The 27,987-nt window shown below is 55.4% G+C and overlaps 2 protein-coding genes across 8 annotated transcripts in view; one reads left to right on the top strand and one right to left on the bottom strand.

Annotated features, from left to right (window-relative positions):
- Positions 1-743: 743 nt before the first annotated feature.
- On the top strand, positions 744-23,777 carry LOC114604474 (uncharacterized). 2 transcript variants are annotated; one of them, XM_077933663.1, is made up of 15 exons: positions 744-1,244; positions 10,773-10,825; positions 11,441-11,553; positions 12,898-12,972; positions 15,401-15,541; positions 16,046-16,123; positions 16,252-16,403; positions 18,608-18,662; positions 18,968-19,042; positions 19,895-20,015; positions 21,591-22,337; positions 23,034-23,084; positions 23,206-23,291; positions 23,376-23,433; positions 23,527-23,777. In XM_077933663.1, the coding sequence occupies exons 1-15, from the start codon at positions 760-762 to the stop codon at positions 23,607-23,609; spliced, it is 2,373 nt and encodes a 790-aa protein (XP_077789789.1). In that variant the 5' UTR covers positions 744-759; the 3' UTR covers positions 23,610-23,777. The 2 variants fall into 2 exon arrangements, with proteins under 2 accessions (XP_077789789.1, XP_028600426.2); XM_028744593.2 differs by lacking the exon at positions 23,034-23,084.
- A 2,340-nt stretch (positions 23,778-26,117) lies between these two features.
- RTKN (rhotekin) overlaps positions 26,118-27,987 on the bottom strand; it is a 37,415-nt gene continuing 35,545 nt past the window's right edge. For 5 of the 6 annotated variants that reach the window (XM_028744587.2, XM_077933664.1, XM_028744588.2 and 2 more), the window contains one exon: positions 26,118-27,169. In XM_028744587.2, the coding sequence (XP_028600420.1) occupies positions 26,775-27,169 (395 nt within the window). In that variant the 3' untranslated portion in view covers positions 26,118-26,774. The remainder of the gene's footprint in view (positions 27,170-27,987) is intronic. The other variant, XM_028744592.2, reaches the window with a different exon arrangement.

The raw sequence follows: 27,987 nt of genomic DNA, 5'->3' as shown, positions 1-27,987 counted from the left end.
ACAAATTGTCACTGTTTTTTGTGTTGAATAGATGCTATATGGTCATTTATGGACCTAGTAGGTATCTCAAGCCATTTGCACATAACAAAATATGTATTTTATCAAAGTAATTGTTGAACTGAAATATAATTTAGAAGAAGTATCTCAAGCCATTTGCATATGTTGCCTTGCAACCAGTCCATGCAGAATGTCGGCACCCTATATATAGAAAGGAGCAAACCAGTGATATTTTGTGGAGCAGACTAGCAGGCGACTTACTTCATAGGAGCCGACACAACACAAAACATGGTTACTGTATGTAGGTTTTATTTTATTTGTTTTTTATCTTATATTTTGGAAATGTACGTCCAGGTTTTTTCCTTTTAATTTTTTTTTGGGGGGCCCCCAAGAGAGTGGGGTCCTAAGCTAGAGCTTGTTTCGCTTATACATAAATTTGGCACTGGTGGGGGTGGGCTATGCAAGCCCACCTATCACACCAGAGGCTTCTTCCTTACACAAATTGTAGAATCGTAGAATTGAAAGGTACCCAGCGGTCATCTAGTCCAACCCCCTGCAGAGTGCAGGAATAGTGGATCCAAGAACCACCGTATGGTCCTTCACGTGTGCCCCGCAGACGGCAAGTGGCTGAATCGCGACGGATGTGTATCAGGACCACAATCACCCTTTGTGCTGCTTGTGCGTCATCTTGAGTCCTGCTTGCAGGGGGTCTGACTAGATGACCCCCTGGGGTCCCTTCCAGCTCGGCAATTATGCGATTTTATGAACGTGCGGACGCAGAGCCAAAATACTGGAACTCAGAGCCGAGGCGCGGGCAAAATCCACGCATCTCCCGAGGGCGCCACGTCCAGGGGGCTGAGGCTCAGCTGGAAAGCAAGGCTGGGGCAGCGACTCCCCTGCCCCACACTGGAGGGGCCCGGCGGCCAAGGCGACGGCGGCAACCGAGGATCAGGCCCGCCTGGCAGAGCTTCCCGGCTGCTTCTCCTTCTGCGCCCCGACGGGGCGGGCCAAAGGGAAGCTCCGGGCCGGTCCCTCCCCCGGTGGGCTGGGGCTGGGGCGGGGCTCGGGGGGGGGGCGGAGGGAGGTCCTTCCTTGGCTGCCGCCGCGCGGGGAGTCCGGCCGGCCGTCTGTGGGGCGCCGTCGGGGGTCGTCGAGATGGGCAGCGGCGGCGTCAACCTGGAGAAGCACAGCCTGGCGCTGCTGGCCGCCAAGGGCGACGTGGCGAGCGGGAGAGCGGCCGCCAGCTGGTGAGTGGGGGGCGCAGGGGGGCGTCGGGAGAAGCCCCGCGGGACCCACGGCTGGGGGCGGCTGGGCAGGAGGAGGGGTCCTTCCCAGGGCGCCCCTCTGGGTCCCAGCCCGCCCTGAGAAAGAGGGACGCCGCCAGGCGCAGGCCCGTTGGGTGCCCACCCGCTGCCAGGCAGCCATGGGGAGCCTTTCGGGACGGGAGGGAGCCGGGAGCCCCGACGGGAGATCTGCACGCCCAGCCAGCAGCTCCAGAAAGGCAGGGCTGCTGAGGTTGCCCCCTGGGATCGGGGCCCTACACTCCCCCTCCAAGAACGAGGAGGAGGCAAGGCCGCCCCCTCCATGAAAGGCAGCTGGGGGTCGCCCCAAAGACCCGTCCAACGGGGACTCAGCAAAGGCAGCCTGTGCCCAAGCCTCGCCTTCGCCAGCGTTTGCCAACCAGGTGCCCTCCAGGAGTTTTGGAACCTCCCATCCCAGAATCGTAGCATGGCAGGGCTGGAAGGGATCCCCAAGGGCCATCTAGTCCAACCCCAACCAGTGAGGGTCAGGGATGATGGGAGTTGTAGTCCAGAGTGTCTGGGGAGGCTCACATAGGTTGGCAAATGCTGCAGTGGGTAGTGGCATCCTGGCTGAATGACCTGAAATCACAAACAAACCCAAAACAGAGGAAGGTCAAAGGGTCATGGCTGCTCCTTGGTCCCCCCTCCCCGAATGGGAAGGGGGAAATCGAGGCTGCTGGGCGAGGAAGAGGGAGCCCCACGCCAGGCTGCAAGGGATGGGGCAGGATTCGGTCCTTGGGGAAGGTGCCACCTTGCATGGGGATGGCATTGCCAATGCAGGCTTGCCTAAGGGCCCGTCTGTGCCAGGATCCTGCCCTTCTCAGGGTGGCCTCTGGGAAACCAGAGAGCAGGATCTTACCCCAACAGAGCCCTGGTGGCTAGTAGCCATGGGTAGCCTTACCTGGGTCGTCTGGGACCCCCCACCAGCCCTGACTGCCTAGCTATCCTGCCCACAACCAGTTCAGTTTTACTCACCTGAATTAGGGGGTGCATTGTGCCTCATATGTTGGTGGGCGCCTTATAGCTCCCTGGCCCCTTTTGCACCCGGGGCCAGGAGCACATACACACACCCCCCTGGGCCTTCCCCACCCCCCTCTCAGGATCAGGCCCCTCAAGGACTCCTGGCACCTCTTGTTTTGGGTAAATGTCAGGTGCTCTTTGTCACCAGGTGATTAATCCCGGCTGGCCACCTGCCCTCACCTGGCGGCTCTTTAACTCTTCCCTTCCCACCCGGCTCTGGCTTAATCCTGCCTCCAAGGGCATCCCTGGAGGAGATGGGGCTGAGGCACCAGCAGCCTCTGCCGTGGGGCTGGCTGTGGGGAGGGCGAGGAGGACACGGGTTATGAAACGGCTGTGGATTTTGGACTTATTTTCCAACCTGCAGAAACCAAGGGGAGAGGCACCTGGATCCGGCCAGATCAGTCTCATGTCCTCCAGGCAGCACAGTTATATAATCCTGGGGAGTGGTGGGAATTGGGGGGGGGGGAGAGGCTGGCAGGAGAAGGGGAGGATGTGGTTTCTGCAGCTGGAGCAAAGATGGTCCCTTTTGCCACCTCGATTTTGGGGGTCTCAGTGTGAGGTCTTCTGGGGCTCCTGGGTCCTAAATTTAAATGTGTCTTGCATTTCTGCCCCACCTTTTACTCCAAAGAGCTGCAGGGGGAATACTTGGTTCTCCCCCCCCCCCTCGCCCCCAATTAATCCTCACAACAACCCTAGACGGCTCAACTGACTACTAAACTCAGACGAAACTCAAAGCAAAAATTTGCAGGAAAATGGGATGGTTATAGAAGATACGTTCAAAAATACAAGAATAGTTTAGCATTCGAGTGACAAAGGAACTAAAAGGAGGTGGACAAGAATTAAGGATTGATTATGTTTTCAGAATGTATTGGAAAATGTATATAGAAAGGTTTATTGTTTTGTGAACATTCGGTTGTAAGATAAAATGTATGCAAAGGGACTTGACGGGAAGTCAAAGTGGAAGAAAAGATTTTGGAAGATGAAAGGGGGAAAATATTTACTTTCATTATTATCATTTTGTGCATGGGTGTGTGGGTGTCTGCACATATGTGTGTTTTTGTATGGAATGTTTGGGAGGAAATAAGACGGTAAATAAACAAAATATTGATGTATGTAATTTTTATTTCTTCATTATATTTAGTGGTAGTATGGCTGTATTGTTTTTTGTAGCATAATCTCAATAAAAAGTATTTTAAAAAATAATAAAATCCTAACAACGACCCCGAAAGGTAGGCTAGGCTGAGAGGCAGGGACAGCTCCCAAGGTCACCCAGTGAGTTTCCTGGCAGAGTGGGGGATTCGAACCCTGGTCCCACACTCCAACCATGGCGGCATCGCGCCGGCTTCACCCTCCACCCGCTTGGCTTTCCTGAGGCCTCCAGGCAGAGGCGCTGCGTTTGCCTGCGCATGTGAGCGCATGTTGCGCATGGAGTCCTCTCCTTTCTGCCCTGGGGGAGGCAGCTCTGCCATGTCTGCAGATACTCACCCCCCATGCCAGCGAAAGGGGGTGGGAATCTCTGGGGAGGGAAAGGGCAGCCCTAGACCAAGGCTCAGCTTCAGAATGGGGCTGGGTACAAATAATAAATTACTATTATTCTTATTTGCTATGGGCTGCCCAGGTGGAGGCAACTGGAGCCCCACCAGGAAGTTCTTAGGGGTGGAATCCCGCCAGGCTGGCTCTGGTTCTCGGCAACAAAAGAAGGCTTGCCTTACCTGCCCGGACAGGTGTTCCTCAGGTGTGTGGCTGTGCCTCTCCTGAGGAGGGCAGGGGCTTCTCTGGGCCTCCCTGAGGGCAAACTGCCCACTTTCTGGAAAGGACCAGCCAACCTGCCTTGCCTCCTTCCCCCGACCTGAGAGATCTGGATGTACCCTTCAGGCTGCCAGCCCTGTTTGTAGCGCCAGGGCTCAGAAAAGAGCGCCCCTGAGCATGTGCAGAATGCCTTTCCCTTCAGAGCAAGGGACTGATCTTCGGCTCCGCTGGGAACCTGCCCTCAGGATCTTCCTCCTGAGGTTTTGGGGGGCTTGTGGCACCCTTACAATGCCCCCCTGAGAAGCTGGATTCTCCCCTAAGGGCTGAATCCTGCTTGCTCTCGGAAGAACGATTCTCTTGACGTTCTTACGCTGTTCCGCCATCTTCCCAGGCAGACCAGAGGGCAGCGGTGTCCTTGCCCCCGCTTCTGGCCGGCTGGGGGGGGGGGGCTCCAAGCCCTTTTAGCCTTTCCCGTGGGGCTTCATCCTGCCTCGGCCAGAAGAGGGGCATCAGCCGAGTCCCCCTCCCATTGCAGCATCCCTGACACACATCTTATTTATCTATTGAAAAGAGCTGAAGGTGGCATGCGCTGTTCTCCGTCCCCACAACAACCCTCAGTGAGCAGATTTGAACCCAGGTCCCGGCGCGACACAATCACGCCGGATCTCTTAAGTGGCAGAGCTCAGCCTCTGGCTCCCATGCCCTCCCCTTCTTCCCCGAAGGTTTCCTCGCCTGAGCGCTGAGTGCCTGGGCTGGGTCTGCAGGCTGTAACAGGATCCGGTGCAGACAGGGAAGGAGGGCCGCAGGGGGGCTGGCAGAAGGCGCCGGAAAGCCTTTCATCCGCTGCCAGCCCCATCACCTCACCCTGGTGCCCTGAAGGGGAGGCTGCACCCAGTTGCAGAATTATTGCTAGCAGTAGGAACTGTGGCGGGGAGGTGGGGGGGGGGGTTGTGGCCAGCAGTGGGGCCCAGCCCCACAGTAGGGGGTGAAGGATCTGGGGTGGGGGGTGTCTCAGTCAGTGGAGAACACAAGATTAGCCAGCTGGAACAGGCCAGGGGCCCACCTAGTGCAGCACCCTGTTCTCACAGGGGCCGGCCAGATGGGGAACTTGCAAGCAGGATTCGAACACAAGAGCCCTCTCCCCTCCTGGGGTTTCCAGCAACTTGGCATTCAGAAGCGTCACAGTGGAGGCAGACATCCTGGCTAGGAGCCATCCGTAGCCCTCTCCTCCTCCATGAATTGGTCTAATTCTCTTTTATGCCTCTTGTGGCAGGGAGTTCCACAGGTTAACTCTGGAAGCCCTTTCTTCCACCTGTCCTGAACCTTCCAACATTCGGCTCCATTGGCCGTCCACCAGTTCTGGAGGGAGGAAAGCTTCCTCCATGCCGGGCAAAGGGATATCAACTGCCTTGCGGCGGGTTGGACTAGATGACCCTTGGTCTCCCTTTTAACTCTGCAATTCTTTGATACAAGGGATGCGTCTGGATGCCAACGGGCCACAACGTGCTCCAGGGGCAGGCGACCTGTCTATCCCCCGACCACTGGCACTCCCCTATAAACACACACAGGCCATTTGGAAACCCCCCCTCTCCTGGGTGTCCCAGGCGCCCCCAGCCAGTGGCGTAGTGTGGGTTGTCAGCACCCGGGGCAAGGCAAGTAATTTGCACCCCCTAGCCCGTGGATTTGTGTCCCCTAACCCGTGGATTTGCGCCCCCTAACCCTAACCCCCAGATGTTGCGCCCGGTGCGGCTGGCCCCCCCCTGCACCCCCCACGCTACGCCACTGCCCCCAGCTGCCGGGCCCGATCCCCTGGGGCGCTGGCTGCCCCTCCCCACCCAAGGGACCCCCCTGGCTCCTCCTTGCCACCAGCTCCTGGGGGTCACCCAGCAGCACCTTCTTCGCGGCCTCAGGACCTCCTGGCGGGGCAGTCTTCCCCTGACCTGAATCTTCTTTTTTTTAAAAAAAAGATATTTATTAAAGTTTTCAAATTTAATACAATAAAAAAGAATCAAAAAGAAAAAAGCAAAAAAGTTTAAAAACACATAAGGTTCACAATACCTATTTTTCAATAACATATTTCACTGACTTCCTCATACCTCCCCTTCTTGTATTCCAATTCAAATTATTAGTTCAGCAAATCCTTATCCATAAATTTAACCTGTTTCTATACCCTATTTCCCCCCCCCCCCATATCACATTACAGCTATGAACCCCTTAATTTCTATCCAACATCATTCAACACTCATTAATTTTGCAATATTTCTGTAGATAGTCCTAGAATTTCTTCCAATCTTCTTCCGCCGACTCTTCTCCCTGGTCTCAGATCCTGCCAGTCATTTCTGCCAATCCCATACAGTCAATCATCTTCATCTGCCATTCTTCCAGAGTGGGTAGATCTTGCACCTTCCAATACTTTGCGATGAGTATTCTTGCTGCCATTGTGGCGTACAAAAAGAAAGTTCTATCCTTCTTTAACACCGATTGGCCGACTATGCCCAGGAGAAAGGCCTCTGGTTTCTTCAAGAAGGTATATTTAAATACCTTTTTCAGTTCATTATAGATCATTTCCCAGAAAGCCTTAATCTTAGGGCACGTCCACCAAAGGTGAAAGAATGTACCTTCACATTCTTTACATTTCCAACATTTATTATCGGGCAAATGGTAAATTTTTGCAAGCTTGACTGGAGTCATGTACCACCTGTATATCATTTTCATAATATTCTCTCTTAAGGCATTACATGCTGTAAATTTCAAACCTTCATCTTCCCGGGACGTGCACAAGTTCTGGGAAGTTCTTTTTCTCTGCACTCTGTCCATGCTCCTCTCCTGGCCAAAAAGCCCCAAACGCCTCCGTCTTTCCTTATGGGGTTTCTGCCCCACCGTTTTCTCCTTGGAGGGGGCTGGGCGGCAACTGGGCCCAGGGAGGGGGGCTTCAAGGGGGGGGGCTGCGTCCCAAGTGGCTCCTTCCAGAGACCAGGCAGGCCTGCTGGGCTTCCCCTGCCCCCCTGCCCGCCCCATTGTGCTCCTGGGGGGGGGGATGTTCTGGAGAGGATGCACTTCCTCTCATTCAGGTCCAGATGCTGGGAGGGGGAGGGGGGCTGCTCCCTCGGCCGAGACCTATAGGAAGTTGGGGGGGCAGTTAATTGGTTGGTTTAGTTAATTAAATTGATTTATTTAATTAATCAAGGGGGCGTGCATGGTTCTCCCCCTTCTCACTTAATCCCCACAACAGCCCTGCAAGGCGGGTTAGGCTGAGAGAGGCAGGGACTGCCCCCCCCCCAGGTCACACCCAGGCAGCTGTGTCAGGATTTGAACCCTGGTCTCTTCCAGGTCCTAGTCTGACATTCTGCCCACCGTGCCACACTGGCACAGACTTTTGTGGGTGCCAGCCATCCCCAGTGGCGTAGCGTGGGGGTGCAGGGGGGGCCGGCCGCACCGGGCGCAACATCTGGGGGGGCGCGCTCACACTCACAGCTCTCTGTCCCTACTAAAATCCACGGGTTAGGGGGCGCAAATTACTTGCCTTGCCCCGGGTGCTGACAACCCACGCTACGCCACTGCCCCCCCCCACGTGGTCTGAGCAGAGAGCGAAGGCCAGGAAGCTCAGCAGAGACCAAAGATCATTGCAGCTGCTTCTGGGAGAGACCGTTTCGTGTGGGTTTTTAAAAAAAATAATAATAATTAGGAATTTCAACATGACAATTTATAAAAAATACATCATCCTAATTCTCCCCCCATTTCCCCCTCCCCCAAAAGGAAAACCCCTCCCTCCCACCCCCACCCGACTTCCCTCAGCTCCTCTCTCTGGTTTCTCAGCACATTTTATTCTCTGCATATTATAAAATTGTAAAGATCCTTAATTTATCTATCAATATGTTAGCAATTACGGGACGTGGGTGGCGCTGTGGGTAAAAGCCTCAGCGCCTAGGGCTTGCCAATCGAAAGGTCGGCGGTTCGAATCCCCGCGGCGGGGTGCGCTCCCGTTGTTCGGTCCCAGCGCCTGCCAACCTAGCAGTTCGAAAGCACCCCCAGGTGCAAGTAGATAAATAGGGACCGCTTACTAGCGGGAAGGTAAACGGCGTTCCGTGTGCTGCGCTGGCTCGCCAGATGCAGCTTGTCATGCTGGCCACGTGACCCGGAAGTGTCTGCGGACAGCGCTGGCTCCCGGCCTCTTGAGTGAGATGGGCGCACAACCCTAGAGTCTGGCAAGACTGGCCCAAACGGGCAGGGGTACCTTTACCTTTACCTATTTATTCAAAACTTGCCAAGGAGTCCAGTTAATTATTATTATTATTATTATTATTATTATTATTATTATTATTATTATTATTATTATTAATTCCCCGCACATCTGGCTGGGCTTCCCCAGCCACTCTGTGCGGCTTCCAACCAAATATTAAAATACAATAATACAGTTCATTTTGTTGTTTCTTTAAGTACTTTGTAAAAGGTTCCCATTCTTCTTTAAAGTCACCGTTGTCCTTGTCACGTGGTTTATGAGTCAATTTCACCAATTCCGAGTAATCCATCAGTTTCTCTTGCCACAGATCTTTGGTCGGGATTTCCTCGTTCTTCCATCCTTGTGCTCTTAAGAGTCTTGCTGCCGTTGTCGCAGACATGAAGATATTTCTCAATTTCCTTGGCAGGTCTTTTCCTGCAATCCCTGGGGGAGACCATTTCGGAGCATGGAGGGCCACCAAGCTATCCTGGCTCAGGGCTGTGGTCTCTCCTCTCCGCAATGGGCTCACCCTTTTGCGAAACTGTCGGCCAGCGAGCGTTGCAACATCCTCCTGCGATGCATTCCGTACATTAACGATGTGCTGCTTGAAAAAGGATTTCCGCTGCCAGATTCTTTGGATACCCCACAGCTCCTTGAGACTTCGCTCGCTGCCTCCCCCCCCCTTGCTGGGCTCCATCTGCAGCTGCCTTAGGAGGCACAAAGGCGCATGGATCCAGCCCCCTCTTCTCGCTGAGGCCAAGCAGAGGCCCCCATGGGAAGCCCACAAGCAGGATTCGCACACGACCCCTCTCCCCTCCTGTGGTTCCAGCAGCTGGCTTTAGAGCCCAGCCATCTTGGCTCGGAACTGTTAGTAGCCGGCTCCCCTCCATGAATTTGTCTGTCTTTTGTCATTCATTTCTTCTTCTCCTCCTCCTCCTCCTTGAAATTATTTTTTTTATTATTTTCCAAAATCTAAACATACAACAAAAACAATTCTCAATCTTAATTATTGAGATTACTCTGAATCACCTGACTCCCCCCCCCCTGTCCCTTCCATGCGTCCTACTGAATTTATTTTGAACTGCATATCAATACTTCGGCAATTTTTCATCTTCCTAAATTATCTACAAGGGACGCGGGTGGCGCTGTGGGTAAAAGCCTCAGCGCCTAGGGCTTGCCGATCGAAAGGTCGGCGGTTCGAATCCCCACAGCGGGGTGCGCTCCCGCTGCTCGGTCCCAGCGCCTGCCAACCTAGCAGTTCGAAAGCACCCTCGGGTGCAAGTAGATAAATAGGGACCGCTAACCAGCGAGAAGGTAAATGGCGTTCCGTGTGCTGCGTTGGCTCGCCAGAGCAGCTTTGTCACGCTGGCCACATGACCCGGAAGTGTCTCTGGACAGCGCTGGCCCTCGGCCTCTTGAGTGAGATGGGCGCACAACCCCAGAGTCTGTCAAGACTGGCCCGTACAGGCAGGGGTACCTTTACCTTTACCTTTTAAATTATCTACAGTCATACCTCATGTTACGTCTGCTTCATTTTACGTTCTTTCAGGTTACGTCCCACGGTGACCTGGAAGTACCGGAATGGGTTACTTCCGGGTTTTGTCGCTCACGCGTGTGCAGAAGCACAAAATGACATCACACGCATGCGCAGAAGAGGCAAGTCACAACCCATGCATGCGCAAATGTGCCGCTGCGGGTTGCGCTCTTTTCATGTTGCGAACGGGCCTCTGGAAGCGATCCCATTCGCAACCAGAGGTACCACTGTATGTAAAGGTAAAGGGACCCCTGACCATTAGGTCCAGTCATGGCCGACTCTGGGGTTGCGGTGCTCATCTCGCTTTATTGGCCGAAGGAGCCGGGGTACAGCTTCTGGGTCATGTGGCCAGCAGGACTAAGCCGCTTCTGGCGAACCAGAGCAGCGCACGAAAACGCCATTTACCTTCCCGCCGGAGTGGTACCTATTTATCTACTTGCACTTTGATGTGCTTTCAAACTCCTAAGTTGGCAGGAGCAGGGACCGAGCAACGGGAGCTCACCCCGTCATGGGGATTCGAACCGCCGACCTTCTGATCGGCAAGCCCTAGGCTCTGTGGTTTAACCCACAGCGCCACCCGCGTCCCTTACACTGCGTTTAAAACCAAAATCGCATTTGGATGGAAACTGTTTTTCAGGCGGCTAGTCCTGGTCTTCATAACCCTGTACCTTCTTCCAGAAGGCAGAAGCTGAAAGAGCTCATTTCCGGGGTGCGCACTATCCTGCGCGATCTCTGCCGCTTTCTTATGACACCTGGAAGCGTAGATTTGATCCAAGGTGGGAAGAGGGCACCCAATTCTTCTCTCCGCAGACTTTACCACCCTGGACAGCACTGTTTTTCCCCTGGTTGTGCAGCTCCCAAACCGCACACACCCAGACCCTCGGGGCTCCCTTCCAATTCTGCGATTCTGTGCTTCTCTAATGGGACATCCTTCTTTCTGTCTCCTGCCCAGGGCTCTCTTTTCCTATGAAAAAGCCAATGAGCTGAAGCTCCTGGACTCTGGAGGTAAGACTTCGAAGCCCCTGGATAATTCTGCAACCCGTGGCTATTCTCCCTTGTAGGGGGCGGGCTGAGAGGGACCAGGGACACTGTGTCTCAAGGACTTGCCAGGCCAGGGGGTACAAACCATTGCAAAACCCCCAGGGCCACCTTGGAGCCAGCCCCTCTGGCCCTCCATTGTGGCAGGGAGGCCCTACGGCCTGCTCAGCAGTCCTGCCCTTTCTTCTCCTTCTAGAGGCAGTGAGTTCCGCAGGACCTGTTGCTTAGGATGCCAGTATCTCTTTGGGTGGGGCATTGCTGAGGGTTTTTTTTTTGTGGGGATCAAGATTTAATCTTGCAGGTGCTAAATTTTTGCCATTACCGGTATTGACTTTTCTGTATTTTTAACGTTATTTTGATTGTTTAATTTATATTGTATAATTATTTGTTACATGTATCTCAAACGAGGCTCACAAATGATGCATACTTCTTGGGATGTTTTCATTTGCTTCTGGCTACTTTTGTTACATTTCTGAAATTCCGTAATTGAGCGCGGTTTAACTATGGAAAGGCGACTTGCAGAGAAATGAAGGTGATTTTGATGTTTGCTCCTTCCCTCTCCCCCACCTCCCTCCTTTCCAGCCGGGGGTCCCGATGAGCTGGCCAGGCGCTTCCAGAGCGGCAGCGTCATGTACGGCCTGTGCCGCCTCCCAGATGCCGCCACGGGGCAGCAGCACGTGGTCCTCATCAGCTGGGTGAGCCGGGGGTCTGCCTGGGCAGGGGGTCTTCTGCAAGAGGGCAAGTGGGTCCCCGTTGCAAAGAGGGGCTGCACAGAAATGGGCTTTTAAGCTTGTGAATAAATGACTTGAGTGTTCAGGGTGAGCCAGGGCTGCCAACGTGGCCCCCACATTGAGGGGGCCGGGTGTCACGTGACCCACCCCTCCCCTGCTTGGCATGCCAGCGCTCACCCAGGGATGGTGTAGGATGGTGCCCCCCTCAATATTGGGAGGGCTCGAGAAATATTGAGAGGCCTGAAGCCCCTTCCGCCCCCTATAGTTGGCATCCTTGGGGTGAGCAGTAGGCTGATGACACAAGACTTCTTCATGCAGTTAGACTATGGAACTCCTTGCCACAGGAAACAGAGGAGGGAAGAGGGTTGCCCTTGGGTCTGGATCCTGTTTGCCTGCAAGTTTCCCACTGGGGCATCTGGTTGGACACTGTGAGGACAGGATCCTGGACTGGCTGGTCCCCCATGGGCCTGATCCTGCAGACTCGTCCTGCGTTCCCCCGTTCCCCTGCACAACCTCTGCCTGCGTTGTGGGAACTGCAAAGCTGCTCTCCTCCCCAGTGGGCTCAGAGACTGGGGGGGTTGTGGGGGGGTTGCTGGGATCTGGCTGGACTCCCAGGGGTGGCAACCCCCCCTACTTGCTACTTCCTGCCAGGCTCCTGGAAGGGGGGGGGGCGTCTCCTGGAAGGGAGCCACGCAAGAGCCAGGAACCTCCTTATCTGGCTCCTCCTCTTGCTGCCTGCACTTCTGCCAAGCGCCAGGGTCTTCAGAATTTTGCAAAGGGGTCAACCTCCAAATGAGCTCCTCTGCAGAGGAACAGGGCTAACGGGCATGTGCAGAGTGCACGCACCCCTTTGCGGTTGCCGTCAGATTCCAGGTGCCCCCAAGGGAAACCCTTGCGCAGGATCCAAGCACAAGAGCAACTTTTCCCTCTTGCAGTTTCCAGCAACTGGCATTCAGAAGCATTGCAGAGCCATTAGTAGCCCAAATTGCTCAACATCCAAAATGTCCTGGATTTTAGGAAGGGGACCTCAAAGGCCATCCAGCCCAACCCGCTGTGGATGCAGGAACCCCCCTTCCTACGCCAGCCTACCTGAGAGGCCGGCTCCCTTCCTCCGGGCGAAGCAGAGCCCCTTTCTTTCCCTTCCCAGCCCCCAGCCTTGCCAGGAATTTCTCGGTCTGGGAAGCTGCACTGCGGGCGGCAGACCAGCTCCCTCGATTTGGGCCCCCTCTCTTTAAATTCCCCCGCCGCTTTGCCCCAGGGCCTTCGGGGAAAGGGGTCTGAACTTCTGCCCCATCTCTTTGGCACCAGGTTGGCGAGAAGGTCTCGGAGCAGCAGAAGCAGGCCTGTGCCGGGCACCTGCCGGCCATCCGAGCCTTTTTCAAGGTGAGCTGCCAGCCCCCACTGAAAGTGGCTGTTTTCCCTGAGTGGGGAGCGAGGAAGGGGCTGCCCCAGACCTCCCTGCCTGCCCCCCTCGCTGCCTGCCGGAGTCAGTTTTGGACAAGTCCCTCGCTTTATGCGCCCCCTCGCCCAGCTTGTCTGGAGTTTTGGGCTGGGTTGCCATCAGTATGCCGATGACACCCAACTCTATCTGTTGATGGATGGCCATCCTGACTCGGCCCCAGACACACTGACCAGATGTCTGGAAGCTGTGGCTGGATGGTTACGTGGGAGCCGGTTGAAGTTAAATCCTTCGAAGACAGAGGTCCTGTGGCTGGGACGGGACGATATGGGATTGAGGGGGCAACTCCCATCTCTTGCGGGGGTGCAATTAGTGCCAGCACCGTCCGTTAAGAGTTTGGGTGTAATCTTCGATACCTCCCTCTCTATGGAGGCGCAGATTGCAGCTATAACAAAGGCGGCATTTTTTTCATCTCCGCCAAGCTAAGCAGTTGGCTCCTTATCTCTCTCGCCCTGACCTAGCCACTGTGATCCACGCGACGGTCACCTCCAGACTGGATTATTGTAACTCGCTCTACGTGGGGCTGCCCTTGAGACTGACCCAGAAACTCCAGCGGGTGCAGAATGCTGCAGCGAGGCTCCTTACGGGGTCTTCGTTGCGAGATCACATTCATCCGGTACTATACCAGCTGCACTGGCTCCCGGTGGAGTACAGGATCAGGTTTAAGGTGCTGGTTTTAACCTTTAAAGCTCTATACAGCCTAGGACCCTCGTACCTATGGAACCGCCTCTCCTGGTATGTCCCACGGAGGACCTTACGGTCTGCCAACAAAAACATTTTGGAGGTCCCGGGCCACAGGGAGGTTAGGCTGGCCTCAACCAGAGCCAGGGCTTTTTCGGCCGTGGCCCCGACGTGGTGGAACGCTCTGCCCCAAGAGACCAGGGCCCTGCGGGACTTGACATCTTTCCGCAGGGCCTGCAAGACAGAGCTGTTCCGCCAGGCCTTTGGCCAAGGCACAGCCTGACCCCCTCCTTCTGCAATCCTCATAGAACTCTAGCCCAATGGTTGCCATTAATTGATTTGAACTGATTTTATAATGAACTGGTTTTAGAATGTTTTATTATTTTACTGTTGTTAGCTGCTCTGAGCCCGGTTTCGGCTGGGGAGGGCGGGATATAAATAAAATTTTATTATTATTATTATTATTGAGGATCCTGACCCCCACACCCCGGGAGTGTGGGAAGGGGAAAGCGCTTGCCCCCCTTTTTGATCCTCAAGAGGAGACAGCTGCTCCTCCAGCTCCTTGCTCTCTCTTTCCTCTCCCTGCCCCTCCCAGCTTTGCCTCCCAGGCTTCCTCCTCGCAGCCGGAAGGGACCCAGCTGCAAACATCTGGTTCCCAAGAGGTTCTACATTCCAGGAATCTGAGGCTGGAATGAGTTTTCTCCCAGGCTGCCATCCCAGACTCTCCCTCGATCGCCCTGGCAACTGTCTGGGCAGGAGGGGCCTGGGGGAATTGGCAGGCTCAATGGGAAGAGGGAGGTGCCCCCCCCATGGCCCCTCTCATGCCACACCTTCTAGGCCAGGGGTAGGCAAACTAAGGCCCAGGGGTTGGATCCGGCCCAGTCGCCTTCTAAATCTGGGAATCTAAGTCCAGGAATCAGCGTGTTTTTGCATGAGTAGAATGCGCCCTTTTATTTAAAATGCATCTCTGGGTTATTTGTGGGGCATGGGAATTAATTCATATTTTTTTTCAAAATATAGTCCGGCCCCCCACAAGCTCTGAGGGACTGTGGACCGGCCCCCTGCTGAAAAAGTTTGCTGACCCCTGGTCTAGGCATTCCCAAAGTGTTCAGGTGGGGGGGGGGAGAGGGATCCTGAGTTAGAATGCGCTTGCTGGGCAAAGGTTCCCCCTTGCCGCCTCATGCTTCCTAAGAGAAGCAAAGAATCGTAGAGTTCAGAGGGACCCCCAGGGGGCATCTAGTCCAGCCTCCAGGAATCGCAACTAAGGCACCTCTGACATGGCTCTCCATCCTCTCCAATGAAGGAGAATCCACCACCTTCCGTTCCACCATCTCTTACCATCGGAACGTTTTTAATATTAAGCCGGAATCTCCTTTCTCGCAATTTGAACCCATCAGTTTTGGTCCTGCAAGGAACACACTCTGCACATGCTCAAGGGCACTGCCACCTTCCCATTTTCAGGGCCAGGTCTTCCCTGCCCCTCCTTCCAGCTCTCTTCCCGCTGGGCTGCCTCCTTCTCCAGCAGTTCCCCTGGCCCCAATCCCTGGCAACGGAGGCCTGGATGTGCTGATGGGGATTGTGGTCCCCCGCTTGGGGGAGGCTGATGCTGTGTGCCCACCCCCCAGCCCCGGGTGAGAGTGCCCAGTGCTTCCCCTCTGCTCCCCCCTACAGGAAGCCCGCCTGGTGGTGAAGGCGTCCCGAGCCGAGGAGGTGACCCAGGAGGGGCTGAGGCACTCGCTGCCCCTGGCTGCCCCGCCAGGAGGTCCTGAGGCCGCGAAGAAGGTGCCGCTGGGTGACGCTCAGGAGCTGGTGGTAAGGAGGAGCCAGGGGGGGGGTCCCTCGGGTGGGGAGGGGCAGCCAGCGCCCCAGGGGATCGGGCCCGGCAGCTGGGGGAGCCTGGGACACCCAGGAGGGGGGGGGTTTCCAAATGGCCTATGTGTGTTTGTAGGGGAGTGCCAACGGTCGAGGGATAGACAGGTCGCCTGCCCCTGGAGCACGTTGCGGCCCGTTGGCATCCAGACACTTCCCTTGTATCAAAGAATTGCAGAGTTAAAAGGGAGACCAAGGGTCATCTAGTCCAACCCGCGATTGCAGGGGGTTGGACTAGATGACCCTTGGGGTCCCTTCTAATCCTTTGATTCTATTTAATCCGCACGACAACCCTGCGAGGTGGGTTAGGCTGAGGGGTGCTGACTGGCCCCCAAGCAGGATTCAAATCCCCTCCAAGTGGGGGTTTGAACCCTGGTTTCTCTCGGGTCCTAGCCTGGTGCTCTAACCACTGTGCTACACTGCCTCTCTGCCGGTTCTTTCCCCCAGGGCACCAACTACAAGAAGACCAACCCAGCGCTGGAGATCCTCCGTACCAAGAGGGACTCATTCTGGGCACAGGCGGAGGTGAGGAGGGTGCCAGGGGGAGGCTCTCCTGCCCGCTGGGCACCCCTGGCAAAGGGGCCCCCCCAACTGCAAGGGGGGGTTGGGGTGGCCCCTGGCGTGGCCTGACCACACAGCTGCTTCCCCCCCAGAGGGAAGAGGAGCAGAGGCGGGAAGAGGAGCGCCGCCGGGCGCAGGAGGAGCGGCGGCGCTGGGAACGGCAGCGCATGGAGGAGGAGCGGCGGGAGGCGGCCGAGAGGGAGCGCCGGGTGCAAGAGAAGGAGCAGCTCGTCCAGGAGCAGAGGTGGGTGCTCAGCTTGGGGGGGGGCTGCAGGGAAACGGGGGCTCTCCCATGTAGTGATCAGGTGGGATCGCTATGAGGAATTATGAAATATGCATCAAGCCATTGTGTCCGCAATGAAAGCACTGCGTTGACTGGGTTTGATTCATTGACAATAATCTCTGATCGAATCCCACAAGCCTCTGCGTCTTTGCTTTCTCTACACCTGACAGACACGTACCGTATTTTTCGCTCCATAGGGCGCACCGGACCATATGGCACACCTAGTTTTTAGGGGGGGAAATAAAGAAACCCCCCCCCCCAGCCCCAAAGAGCAAAGAAGCCAAGACAGCGAGCGGGATCCAGCGCTGCGCTCCCCGGGCTTCATGCTTCAGGCTGCTATCCGCAAGCCTTCGGAGCCCGGCGGGAACTCCCGCCGCACTCTGAAGGCTTGTGGACAGCTGCCTAAAGCCCGGGGAGCGAGAAGGGTCGGCGCGCACCAACCCCTCTAGCTCTCCCGGCTTCAGCGAAAGCCTGCATTCGCTCCATAGGATGCACACACATTTCCCCTTCATTTTTGGAGGGGGGAAAGTGCATCCTATAGAGCGATAAATACGTATAAGCATCCTAGGACACAGACCAGTCGCCGGCTGCGGCATCAGGCATCCTGGGCTATAAAATATAGTTGGCAGTTTCTTTGATGTGTCCTTCCTTGGTTTTGTTCATCTTTGGGCCTGGACATAGTTTCACAGGAAGGTGATAAAGATACCTACCGTATTTTTTGCACTGGACCATAAGACGCACCTAGTTTTTAGGGGAGGAAAACAAGAAATAAGGCAACGCAAAGCCTCCTGAGCGAAGAGGGAGCTCTCCTCCCTCTTCGCTCAGGAGGCTTTGCAGGGCTATCCGTGAAGCCAGGATAGGCCGGGAGAGGCTGCGCGCGGCTAAGGTTCCCCAAGAGCCGTGCTCTTCTCCCTCCTCAGGGAAAAGCCCCCAAGAGCCGCACACACGCTCCACGCGACTCTTTAAAGGAAGCGCTGAGCAGAGCTTCCTGCCTGCATTCACTCCATAAGACGCACACACACTTCCCCTTACTTTTTAGGAGGGGGAAAGTGCATCTTATAGAGCGAAAAATACGGTATCTCCTTGCCATCCTTCCTCTCCTGTTTATGACCACTGGAGTTTCCTAAATGCATTCCTCTAGTCCTCTTTTGTTTACTCTGAATTACATATGCATGCTCAAGTAGGAAATGAGCTCTTTGTAGTTAAAATAATTTCTTCTGATCTGACTTTGTCCCACATGGGGTTTTTTGAAATGCTCAGAGGAAATCTGATTGGTTCTTACAAACACTGTGTAAAAAGTTCTCTCGTGAATAAAACGACCTGGGCCGAGGAGTGGAAAGGAATTATTATTATACGCACTCCTCCCAGGCCTTGCTAGTTCAAGCCTCTGTGTGTATTTTATTATCAGAGTCCAATCCTTCCTTTACTTTGGGAAGGCCTCACTCCCACCCTGGTATTGGCGGGGATGGAGGTGGAAAACAGCGCAGTTGGACTGTGGAACTCCCTGCTGCAGGAGGCAGCGATGGCCTGAATTTCCTGAGGAGAGGATTTGGGGAAATTCACAGAGAATAAGGCTAGCAATGGCGTCAAGCCGCGATGGCTCTGCTGAATTTTGTTGTTGTTGAGTCGTTTAGTCGTGTCCGCCTCTTCGTGACCCCCTGGACCAGAGCACGCCAGGCACTCCTGTCTTCCACTGCCTTCCGCAGTTTGGTCAAACTCATGTTCATAGCTCCGAGAACACTGTCCCACCATCTCGTCCTCCATCGTCCCCTTCTCCTTGGGCCCTCCATCTTTCCCAACATCAGGGTCTTTTCCAGGGAGTCTTCTCTTCTCATGAGGTGGCCAAAGTATTGGAGCCTCAGCTTCAGGATCTGTCCTTCCAGTGAGCCCTCAGGGCTGATTTCCTTCAGAATGGATAGGTTTGATCTTCTTGCAGTCCATGGGACTCTCCAGAGTCTCCTCCAGCACCAGAATTCAAAAGCATCCATTCTTCGGCGATCAGCCTTCTTGATGGTCCAGCTCTCACTTCCATACATCACTACTGGGAAAACCAGAACTTGAACTATACGAACCTTTGTTGGCAAGGTGTTGTCTCTGCTTTTTAAGATGCTATCTAGTCTGCTGAATTTACACCTCCCCCCAAAAAACCCCTCATTTTCCTGCAGGAAACAACAGGCCCAGCTGGAGGCAGAGGAGCGCAGGAGGGAGCAAGCCCGATGGGTGAGTCAGACTGCGGCAGAATCCGCACCCATGTCCACAGCCGATTGCTGCCTCTGCTTCCGTGGCCTGGCAGCTGCCTGGCTCCCATGGGGAGGGTGGAGGGGGGGTTAAGCCTGGCCTCTTCCATGGGGCAGGAAGGTGACCCCGGAGGTCCAGGGTGCGGCTGCATGATCAACAGGTGGGGTTTAGCAACTGGCAGGCAGGAATCCCACAGGTGACATCTCCTCCAGTTGGGTGGGAGAGGGTTTTCCTGTAGGGCAGGGGACCCTCAGCCCCCCCCCTGACCCCCTGTCTCCTCCAACCAGGAGCAGCAGCAGCAGGAGCGAGAGAAGGCGCTGGCAGAACGGGGTCCCCTGAGCGGCTCCGCTGAGAAGGCAACTGTGAGTGGACGGGGCCGGCCCGGGGTTTTCTCTCCCTTTTGCTAAAGATTCAGGGTGGATAAAAAGTGTGTAGTTTACCTGTGGAACTCCCTCCCACAGGAGGGCGCGTTGAATTTTTCCACTCTCCCAAAATGAGGGTGCTCAAAAATTGTAACGTGACTTGGGAATTCAAAAGATATTTTGCTTCAATTAATGTATTTTAGTTTTGCTGAACAAGTAAAATGCGAATACAGTTGCATAGGATTCATTAAAAATGATCACCAAGTACTTGTAATTAAATTATGAATTAATATTTATTGTTATTATTAAGCATTCCTTGACATTTTCAGGAGGTAAGATTAAAACTCTTTGGTTTTCCAAAAGCAGTTTACGTGCCTCTTCATCAGACGTTGACATACCAAGCTAAATATTGCCCAGTCGCAAAAGTAATAGCAAATTTGAATCCCTAACTCCCGAAAACATCTATTTTAAGATCCCTCACTGAAAAAAAATTTGCAAAAAAATAAGTTTCACTCCCTAAAATGACACAGAATGCTTCTGAATGGGAAAACACAGGAGGAGAGACTTGCTCTGGTGCTGATTCTGTCGGCGGCTTTCGCACTCGGGTTCCCTATTTCACCCTTCTGAAACCTGGATTCTGGGCTGGATGAGTCTCTGGCCTGATCCTGCAGGCTCTTTCTGTCCTTCTGCAAGCCGGAAGAGGGGCTTCCAGGGGGGCCTAGCTGGCTTCCGTGGGGCACCCAGGCCCCCGCCTCTCCTCCTGTCGCCCTGGGGCTCCTCCTCCATGGGCCAGATCCTGCGCTGCCCCCTCCCTGCAAAGCCCCCCCAGCCAGTCCTCTTCTCTTCCCACAGGAGGCGGCTGCGCTGGCCTCGCAGCGCCCCCACGACCCCAGAGACTTCTTCCACCAGAGGGAACGCTCCGGCTCGGCGGTGGGGGCCCCCCAGTCGCCTTCTCCCACGGGAGGCCGGCCAGGTGAGTGGGGAACCCCCCAACTTTATTGGGGCTCTTCCTTACAAAAGGGAGGGAGGGAGGTCCTGGTACAGCCTTGAACGGGGGGGCGGGGGGGCTGCAAAAATGCGTCAAGAGTTGGGTGCGAAATGGCAAGCCGGCGTCTGTGGCTGGGTGGGAGGCCGCCTGTCAGGGTTCCTTTGGCTGGGATTCCTGCATTGCAGCGGGTTGGACTAGATGGCCTCTGGGGTTCCCTTTCAACCCTAAAATCCTATGGCTCTGACTTAGGGACCAGGAAAGTAACAGGTTTTTTTGGGGGGGGGAGAGTCACAGGGGCTCCTTCCTGTCCCCTTTCTGGCTGCTACTGGTTCTCCCGATCCTCTTGCCCCAATCCAATAATTAAAAAAAACTTTCCTGATTTCAACCGAAAGTGGCAGCCCTGGCCACCTTTGCAAGTCGCAGCTCTTCTTCCTCACCTGGGAAATCTCCCTCTTGCTTAATTTAAGCCAGAAAACACGGCCACGTTTTGGTTAGGAGGCAGAAAATACCGTATTTTTCACTCTATAGGACGCACCTGAGCAAAGGACGCACCTAGTTTTTAGAAGAGGAAAACAAGTAAAAAATATTCTGCATCAATTCAGTGTCGGGGCTGAAGGGGGAAGCCCAGGGTTTCCCCATAAAGCCCCGGCATCCCCAAGCTAGAACAGCGAGACGCTGCGCAGCGCTCCGTCTCTCTGTTCTGGCTTCGGGGACAGCCTTTCAAGCCTCCACAGGGCAGCGGGGTGCCTTCACCCCACTGCCCTGCGGAGGCTTTGCGCAGCTAACCCCGAAGCCTTTGGAGCGCAGCACGAGGTCCCGCTGCACTCCAAAGGCTTCAGGCGGCTATCCCTGAAGCCTGGAGAGCCAGAGGGGTTGGTGCGCACTGACCGCTCTCGCTCTCCAGGCTTCAGTGAAAGCAATGCGCAGCCTCCGGAGCGTGGAGAGAGCACTCCCTCTGCGCTTTGGAGGCTTCGTGTTGCTATCGCTGAAGCCAAGGAGCCTGCATTCGCCCCATAGGACGCACACACATTTCCCTTTAATTTTTTGAGGGGGAAAAGTGCGTCCTATAGAGCAAAAAATACGGTACTTTCCCCCACCGCATCTGCCCAGCACCTGGCCGGAAATCTTTTCAGAAAGTTTTGGGTTGTCGTATTTTGAAGAGCGAAAAAGAGGACGCTGAGACGACTCTCGTTTTCAAAATAGAGCAGGCACCCCCAATCTCGTCCCTCCAGATATTTTGGCACTCCAACTCCCATCATTCCTAGCTAACAGGACCCCAGTAGTCAGGGATGATGGGAATTGTAGTCCCAAAAAATCTAGAGGGCCGAGTTTGGGGGTGGCTGCTAGATAGGCTGTTATCTATTGCAGGGGGAGAAGAGAAGAGGAAAGCAAGTCTTCCACCTCCAGTTACGTCTCAGCCAAAAAGTCTAGCTGGAGACATTTGGGCAAATTTTAAAAATCCATCCGGACAGAAATTTTACTCTGAGAAAAGAGGATGTGTGCTGGGAAAAGAGGACACATGGCAAGCCTATAATTTTGTCTCTTTTCCCCTCGGATCAGGACCGCCGCGACGCCCTTTCCTCCGCCACCAGCGCAGCCTGACGGAATCAGCCTACATCTTCCGGGGGCCGGATGCTGCCCCTGCCAGGCGCCCGTCCGGAGACTTCTCGCCCTCGCCCTCCCCTCGCTCCCCGCAGGCGGCCCCTCTTCCCAGCCCCCGTCTCCCCAAAACCCCACCCGCCGAGAACCAGGACCCTGAGCCCAGAAGCCCCCCACCTCCGGCCCCGGAGAGCAGGACCCCCCTCGCCCCCTCCCCGCCTGGGGGGAGCCCGACCCCACTCCTGCCACCTTCCCTGCTGGACTCGGGGGACCCTGCCAGGTCCCAGCTGCTTGCTGAGGCCTCGGCCCCCCTGGAGGCGCTCAGGGGGCCCCCACCCCACACTCTGCCAGCGGAGTCTGGCCCCCAGCCCCCTTTCGCCCCGCATGGGGCAGAAGAGACCCCTTGCATCGGCCACAGTGCCGGCATGGAGTCGCCCTCCCTGGCCAGCGCTCCCCGGGCAAAGTCCCCACCTCCAGCCCACGTGCCCCACAGCCTCCCCACGGAAATGGGCTCAGCGGGGTCCTCTGCCCAGGGGGCAGCTTCTCTGCTCGGCAGCCCCCCTGAGGAAGCCCTGCCCCACGCTGAGGCCAGGGACCTCGTCTCCTTCCCGGGCCCCGATCCTGGAGGGCCCCCCACGGCCGGTGCTTCTGAAGTGATGGATGGATGTGAGTTTGTGGCTCCTCCGCTGGGAAAGGATCCTGCGACAGGTCAGAAACCATTCCCACCCCCCACATAGGGGGCAATGCAATGCAAAAAGTCCACATTGCTTGCAGGATGCTGGAGTAGAAAGGGCTGGATCCTGCAAGCTCTTCCGCTGTTTTTTAGGAGAAACTTCTCTGGCCAAAACTGGCTGGAGACCCAGACAGACAGACAGACAGACATTCTTGTTTTCTCAGGGCCAGATTTAGGTCTGATGAGGCCCTCAGCTCCTGAAGGTAACGGGGCTCTTTATATGTCCAGCTGTCCTTTGTCCTTTGTCCACAACAAATTGTCACGGTTTTTTGTGTTGGATAGATGCTATCTGGTCATTTATGGACCTCATAGGGATCTCAAGCCATTTGCACATAACAAAATATGTATTTTATCCAAGTAAAAAGCTTTTTATCTTAGATTTTGGAAATGTACATCCAGGTGTTTTTTTCTTTAATTTTTTTGGGGCCCCCCAAAAGAGTGGGGCCCTAAGTATAGCTTGTCTAGCTTATACAGTCATACCTCATGTTACGCTTGCTTCAGGTTGCGCGTTTTCAGGTTGCATCCCGTGGCGACCCAGAAGTACCGGAAAGGGTTACTTCCGGGTTTTGCCGCTCGCGCATGCACAAACGCACAAAATGACGTCACGCGCATGCACAGAAGTGGCAAATCACGACCTGTGCATGCGCAGACGTGGGTTGCGTTCCTTTCAGGTTGCGAACGGGGCTCCGGAACGGATCCTGTCTTCAACCAGAGGTACCACTGTACGTAAATCCAGCACTAGGTGTGTGTGGGGGGGTGAATTGGCGCATGCCTTTTTGTTGGGGGGCGGGAAGGTTGGACGGCAACAAGACCAGACTCCTCAGCCCCCTCTCCCCTTCGCAGACCCTCCGCCAACACCTGACTCAGCCCCATACTCTGGGTTCAATGGGACGTCCGCCTTGGAAGAGGAGAGCTGGCCCGCAGGGCAGGTAACACACCTGTGGGCAGGTGGGGCTTGGGGGTGGACGAGAAGGGGGCTTGGGGCTTTTTGCTCAGAGAGTCTCTGCTTCCAGGGGACGCCGTCCGTCGAAGCCAAACTCCCCGAAGAATCAACCTGGGATCCCAGAGCAGGTGGGTCTCCTCTTTCTTCCCTCCCGCCCCCCAGGTGATCTCAGTCCTATTCCACCCCCCAAAAAAAATAAATCACTGCTTGTCTTTCCGCAGGTGCCAGACAGACCCCCGGGGCCAATTCCAGAGAGGAGGGTGAGGACCCCTCCGTGCCCACAGGACGGGCTGGAGAAGACTAGTTCACACAATCATGTGCGCCCCCCATGGACTCCACTCGGCCCCCCCTGCTTGCTTTGGCTTGGATGAGCCCCCTCCTCACCTGCCCACAGCCATCTGCTGCCACCCCCCTCCCAGAAGCAACTCTGCCCCTGCTTTTGTCTTGCCCAATAAAGGAAAAGTGGCAAGCAGGTCTTTGTGGGTCCTATGTGGGGCAGGACTGAGGAATGCCCCCCTCCAAGCCCATAGGGAATGAATTGGGAGAGCTGAGGGTGGAGGGAGGTTTTGCAGGGCTCCCCCCACCCTGAAGGGCATAGCCCTAGGGGAGGCCGAGGGAGAGCAGTGGGTCTTGCCTGTGGACTGGGGGCTATAACCATCACCTCCCCCCCCCCCCAGGACTGGGGGCTGGGACTGTCTCCCCCTTTGAGCTTGTGATGCAGCAGCAAAAAAGGCAAATGCGATTCCCGGCTGCGTCAACCAAAGTCAAGGGTCTTGAGATCCAGGGAAGAAATAGCATTGCTCTTTTCCGCCTTGGTCAGAGCGCAGCTGAGGTTCTGGGTGCCTCAGTTTAAGAAGGGTATCGACAAGCTGGAAGGAGGGAAACCAGGAGGACCAAGGCTCTGGAAACCAAGACGTATGAGGAATGGTTGAAGGAGCTGGGGATGTTGAGCCTGGAAGAGAGGAGCTACGATGATGTTTAGTCGTTTAGTGGTGTCCGCCTCTTTGTGCCCCCCTGGACCAGAGCACGCCAGGCCCTCCTGTCTTCCACTGCCTCCGCAGTTTGGTCAAACTCATGCTGGTAGCTTTGAGAACACTGCCCAACCATCTCGTCCTCTGTCCTCCCCTTCTCCTTGTGCCCTCCATCTTTCCCAACATCAGGGTCTTTTCCAGGGAGTCTTCTCTTCTCAGAAGGTGGCCAAAGTACTGGAGCCTCAGCTTCAGGATCTCTCCTTCCAGTCAGCACTCAGGGAGCTACGATAGCTGCCTTCAAAACTCTGAAGGGCAGGATGCGAACCCATGGCTTCAAATTACAATAAGCGTTTCTGACTCAACAGCAGGAAGAGCAGTTTGACAGTGGAACGGATGTCCACAAGAGGCAGTGGTCTCTCCTTCCTTGGAGGTTTTTAAGCAGAGGTGGGATGACCACCTGTCAGGGATGCTTGAGCTGAGATTCCTGCCTTGCGGGGGGCTGGACTAGATGGCCATTGGGGTCCCCCTCAACTCTACCATTCCGTGATTCTATGAAAATGAATAAATAAAGGGTTGCAGGCAGGTGGCAGCTGGAGGGCTCAGTCGGTAGACCATGAGACTCTTCATCTTAAGGTCGTGGGTTCGAGTCCCGCACTGGGCAAAAGGTTCCTGCCTTGTGGGGGGCTGGACTAGATGCCCGCGGGGTTCCCCTTCCAACTCTACCATTCTACAAAAGCTGCAGTCAGAGCAGGCCGCCCTGGCTCAGAGATGACCCAAGTCCTGCTGGGCAGAAGACAAATGCTTGCTCTGCTCCCTCCCTCCCTCCTTGGGGGTCTGCCAGCCCTCCATGCTGCTGGGGGAACATCACAGACGGATCTCTGAATACTCAGCCTCCCCCAGCACACCTCACTGGAAGGAGGGAGCCGGGGGTGCCATAGCCCAGAGATGGGGGGCTAGCAGTATCTCCCCCGGCTCTGCGGTGGCGCTTGGGGGACCACCAGAAAACTCACCAGTCTTTAACATCAGCAGTTACATCCAGACCAAAAGTTTCAGCCCCGTTCTTGAGTTTGTTTAAAACCTAAAACAGCTTATCTCCTATTCCTTTGCAAGTTTTTTTTAAACCTTTTTGTAAAACTAGAGTTTTCACAGCCGAGTCCTCAACTCCTTATTACTACTGCTTGGCTTTCTTTAAACAGGGCTATGTATAAAACTTCCCACTGAGGTTTCCAAACCTTTTTTGTAAACCCAGGGGAGCTTTTCAGCCCTGCTCTCGAGTTTGTTTAAAATCAGTTAAGGTTTATGATTGCTCTATTTCCTTCGGAGGAAACTGAATAGTTCAGTGAAACGAGGTTTGTAGCCAGCATCCCGTTAAGGCTTTGTTCAGTTCTAGGTTTCTCTAATTTTTTCCTTAAAAACTTTTTGATTTTTGTTATTTGGTTTAAGTCTATAGTCGATTACTTCTCGTTTCGGGGATTTTCACGGTATTTTGTTTGTTTTGTGCAATTTCAGAGATGTGGGGCTAGCAGTAGCTCACCGGGCCTCTGCGGTGGCGCTTGGGGGACCCCCAGAAAGCTCCCCTGAGAAAACCCCCAAGAAAATATGTTTATTTGAGGGGGTGGGAGAATGACGAACAGTTCTACCCATGCACCCCACCCCAATTTCTGCAGGGATATAAAGTCTACCAAGGCCTCAGCACTGGAAGGAAGCAGGATGAAGATGGATAATTTGGGGGGACACCTGGCACCAAAGCCATCCAGCCTCTTTTGAAGCCCCCCCCCCCAATATATAGACACAGCCATACACACACAGTCCAGACCCCACCTCTCGCATTGACAAACAAATCGTTAAATACATTTTAATGCATATTCAAGGAAGAGGCAGGGTTGCCCCCCGCCCCACAGATGGGGGGGGGGTCACGCCTGCCTACTTGGCAGCAAGCACCGCCCCTCCCTTCCTGAATTGGCACATATCCCTGAAACTCAGGGGGAGCGTTAGAAAAACGGGGGGCTGTCGGAGGGCAAGGTAGGCGGGGGGTGATCTTTGGGGCCACCGCTGGGGGTGGTGAAGTTGTGGGGGGGGGGGCCTTGCACAAAGGAACCAATACGAATGAGCTCCTGCTTCTGGCGGGGGAGGTACCAACCATACCCCCCCCCTTTTACAATTATTTCCCCACCTCAAATTGTTCCAGTTTCTCAAAGGGAAAAGGTGCTTTTTCTCCCCTGCTGAAGAGGAGACTTGTGGGTCAGGACGGTTACACAGCCCCCCCCCCCCCTAAATTGGGAAGTGGGCATAAGAGCGCTCCCAACAGGCTGTGCCCCCCAAGTGGGGGGCAGCTGGTCCAGAAGTGAGGAGAGGGCCCTGATGGCTTGTTAGAGGGTGGCGGGGAGGGGACTGGAGCGTGTGGGGTCCTGGCCCCACATCGGGCCCTCTGCTCCAACCTCCTGCAGTCCCCTGCTTCCAGTCTAGCGGACCTCTGGAGGCCCCAGTGCCCTCCCTCCTCAGACCTGGGACTGCAGCCACAAGCGGGGGTCAAACCGGGGCCGGGCGTGGGGCCGAGGCGGGCGCTCGGGCTCCGGAGTGGGGCTGCCGCTGCTGCTGCTGGAGGAGCTGGAGCCGGAGGGGCCCCTGGCCCTGGGGGGCGGAGGCGGCCCCGGCGGGCGCCCCGAGCGTCCTTTCAGGGTGCTGAGCTTGGCGTCCAGGGAGAGGGTGCGGGGCCGGCCCCAGGGGGGGCGCGGCAGGGGGCACGGGCTGGCGCTAGAGACGCTGTCGCTGTCGGACGCTGCGCTGCACGACGACCCTTCCAGGAGGGACAGCCAGGCCGGGGGGCCCAAGCCCGAAAAGCGCCGGGCCAGGATCTCCGTCACGGCCTCAATGTCGTCCGCCGGCTCAATAGCTGGGGAGAAAAATAGGGCGGGGGGGGGGGAGATTAGCGGAGGGGCTGTTGCAAAGGACCCCCAGAGGACAGAGGGGCAGAAGTCCCTTTCCATGCGCCTCCCAAGGGAAGCCGCACCCCAAAGCAAGGAACACCTGGAGCCAGGCTGGGCTAGCTGGGACCGGATGGAATCTGGCAGGAGTTTAGCTACAGTCACACCTCGGGTTACAGATTCTTCGGGTTGTGCTTTTTCAGGTTAGTAAAGGTAAAGGGACCCCTGACCATTAGGTCCAGTTGTGACCGACTCTGGGGTTGCGGCGCTCATCTCGCTTTACTGGCCAAGGGAGCCGGCGTACAGCTTCCGGGTCATGTAGCCAGCATGACTAAGCCGCTTCTGGTGAACCAGAGCAGCGCACGGAAACGCCGTTTACCTTCCCGCCGGAGCGGTACCTATTTATCTACTTGCACTTTTGACATGCTTTCAAACTGCTAGGTTGGCAGGAGCAGGGACCGAGCAACGGGAGCTCACCCCGTCATTGCGGGGATTCGAACCGCCGACCTTCTGATCAGCAAGCCCTAGGCTCTTTGGTTTAACCCACAGCGCCACGGACCGCCAAAACCCAGAGGTACAGGAACAGGTTACGTCTGGGTTTCGGCGGTTGCGCATGCGCAGAAGTGCCAAATCGCAACCTACACGTGCACAGATGTGCCGCTGCAGGTTGTGAACGTGCCTCCCGCATGGATCACGTTCGCAACCCGAGTGCTCACTGTATTGGCTTCACCTAACTCAGATCACCCCCGGTTTAATATCCCTGGTGGTGCAAAATTGTCACAAGAGT

The sequence above is a fragment of the Podarcis muralis genome, chromosome 9, assembly GCF_964188315.1.
Source record: "Podarcis muralis chromosome 9, rPodMur119.hap1.1, whole genome shotgun sequence".
Taxonomy (NCBI): Eukaryota; Metazoa; Chordata; class Lepidosauria; order Squamata; family Lacertidae; genus Podarcis; species Podarcis muralis.
Note: the sequence above shows the minus strand (reverse complement) of the source record. Positions and strands in the feature narration are given on the sequence as shown.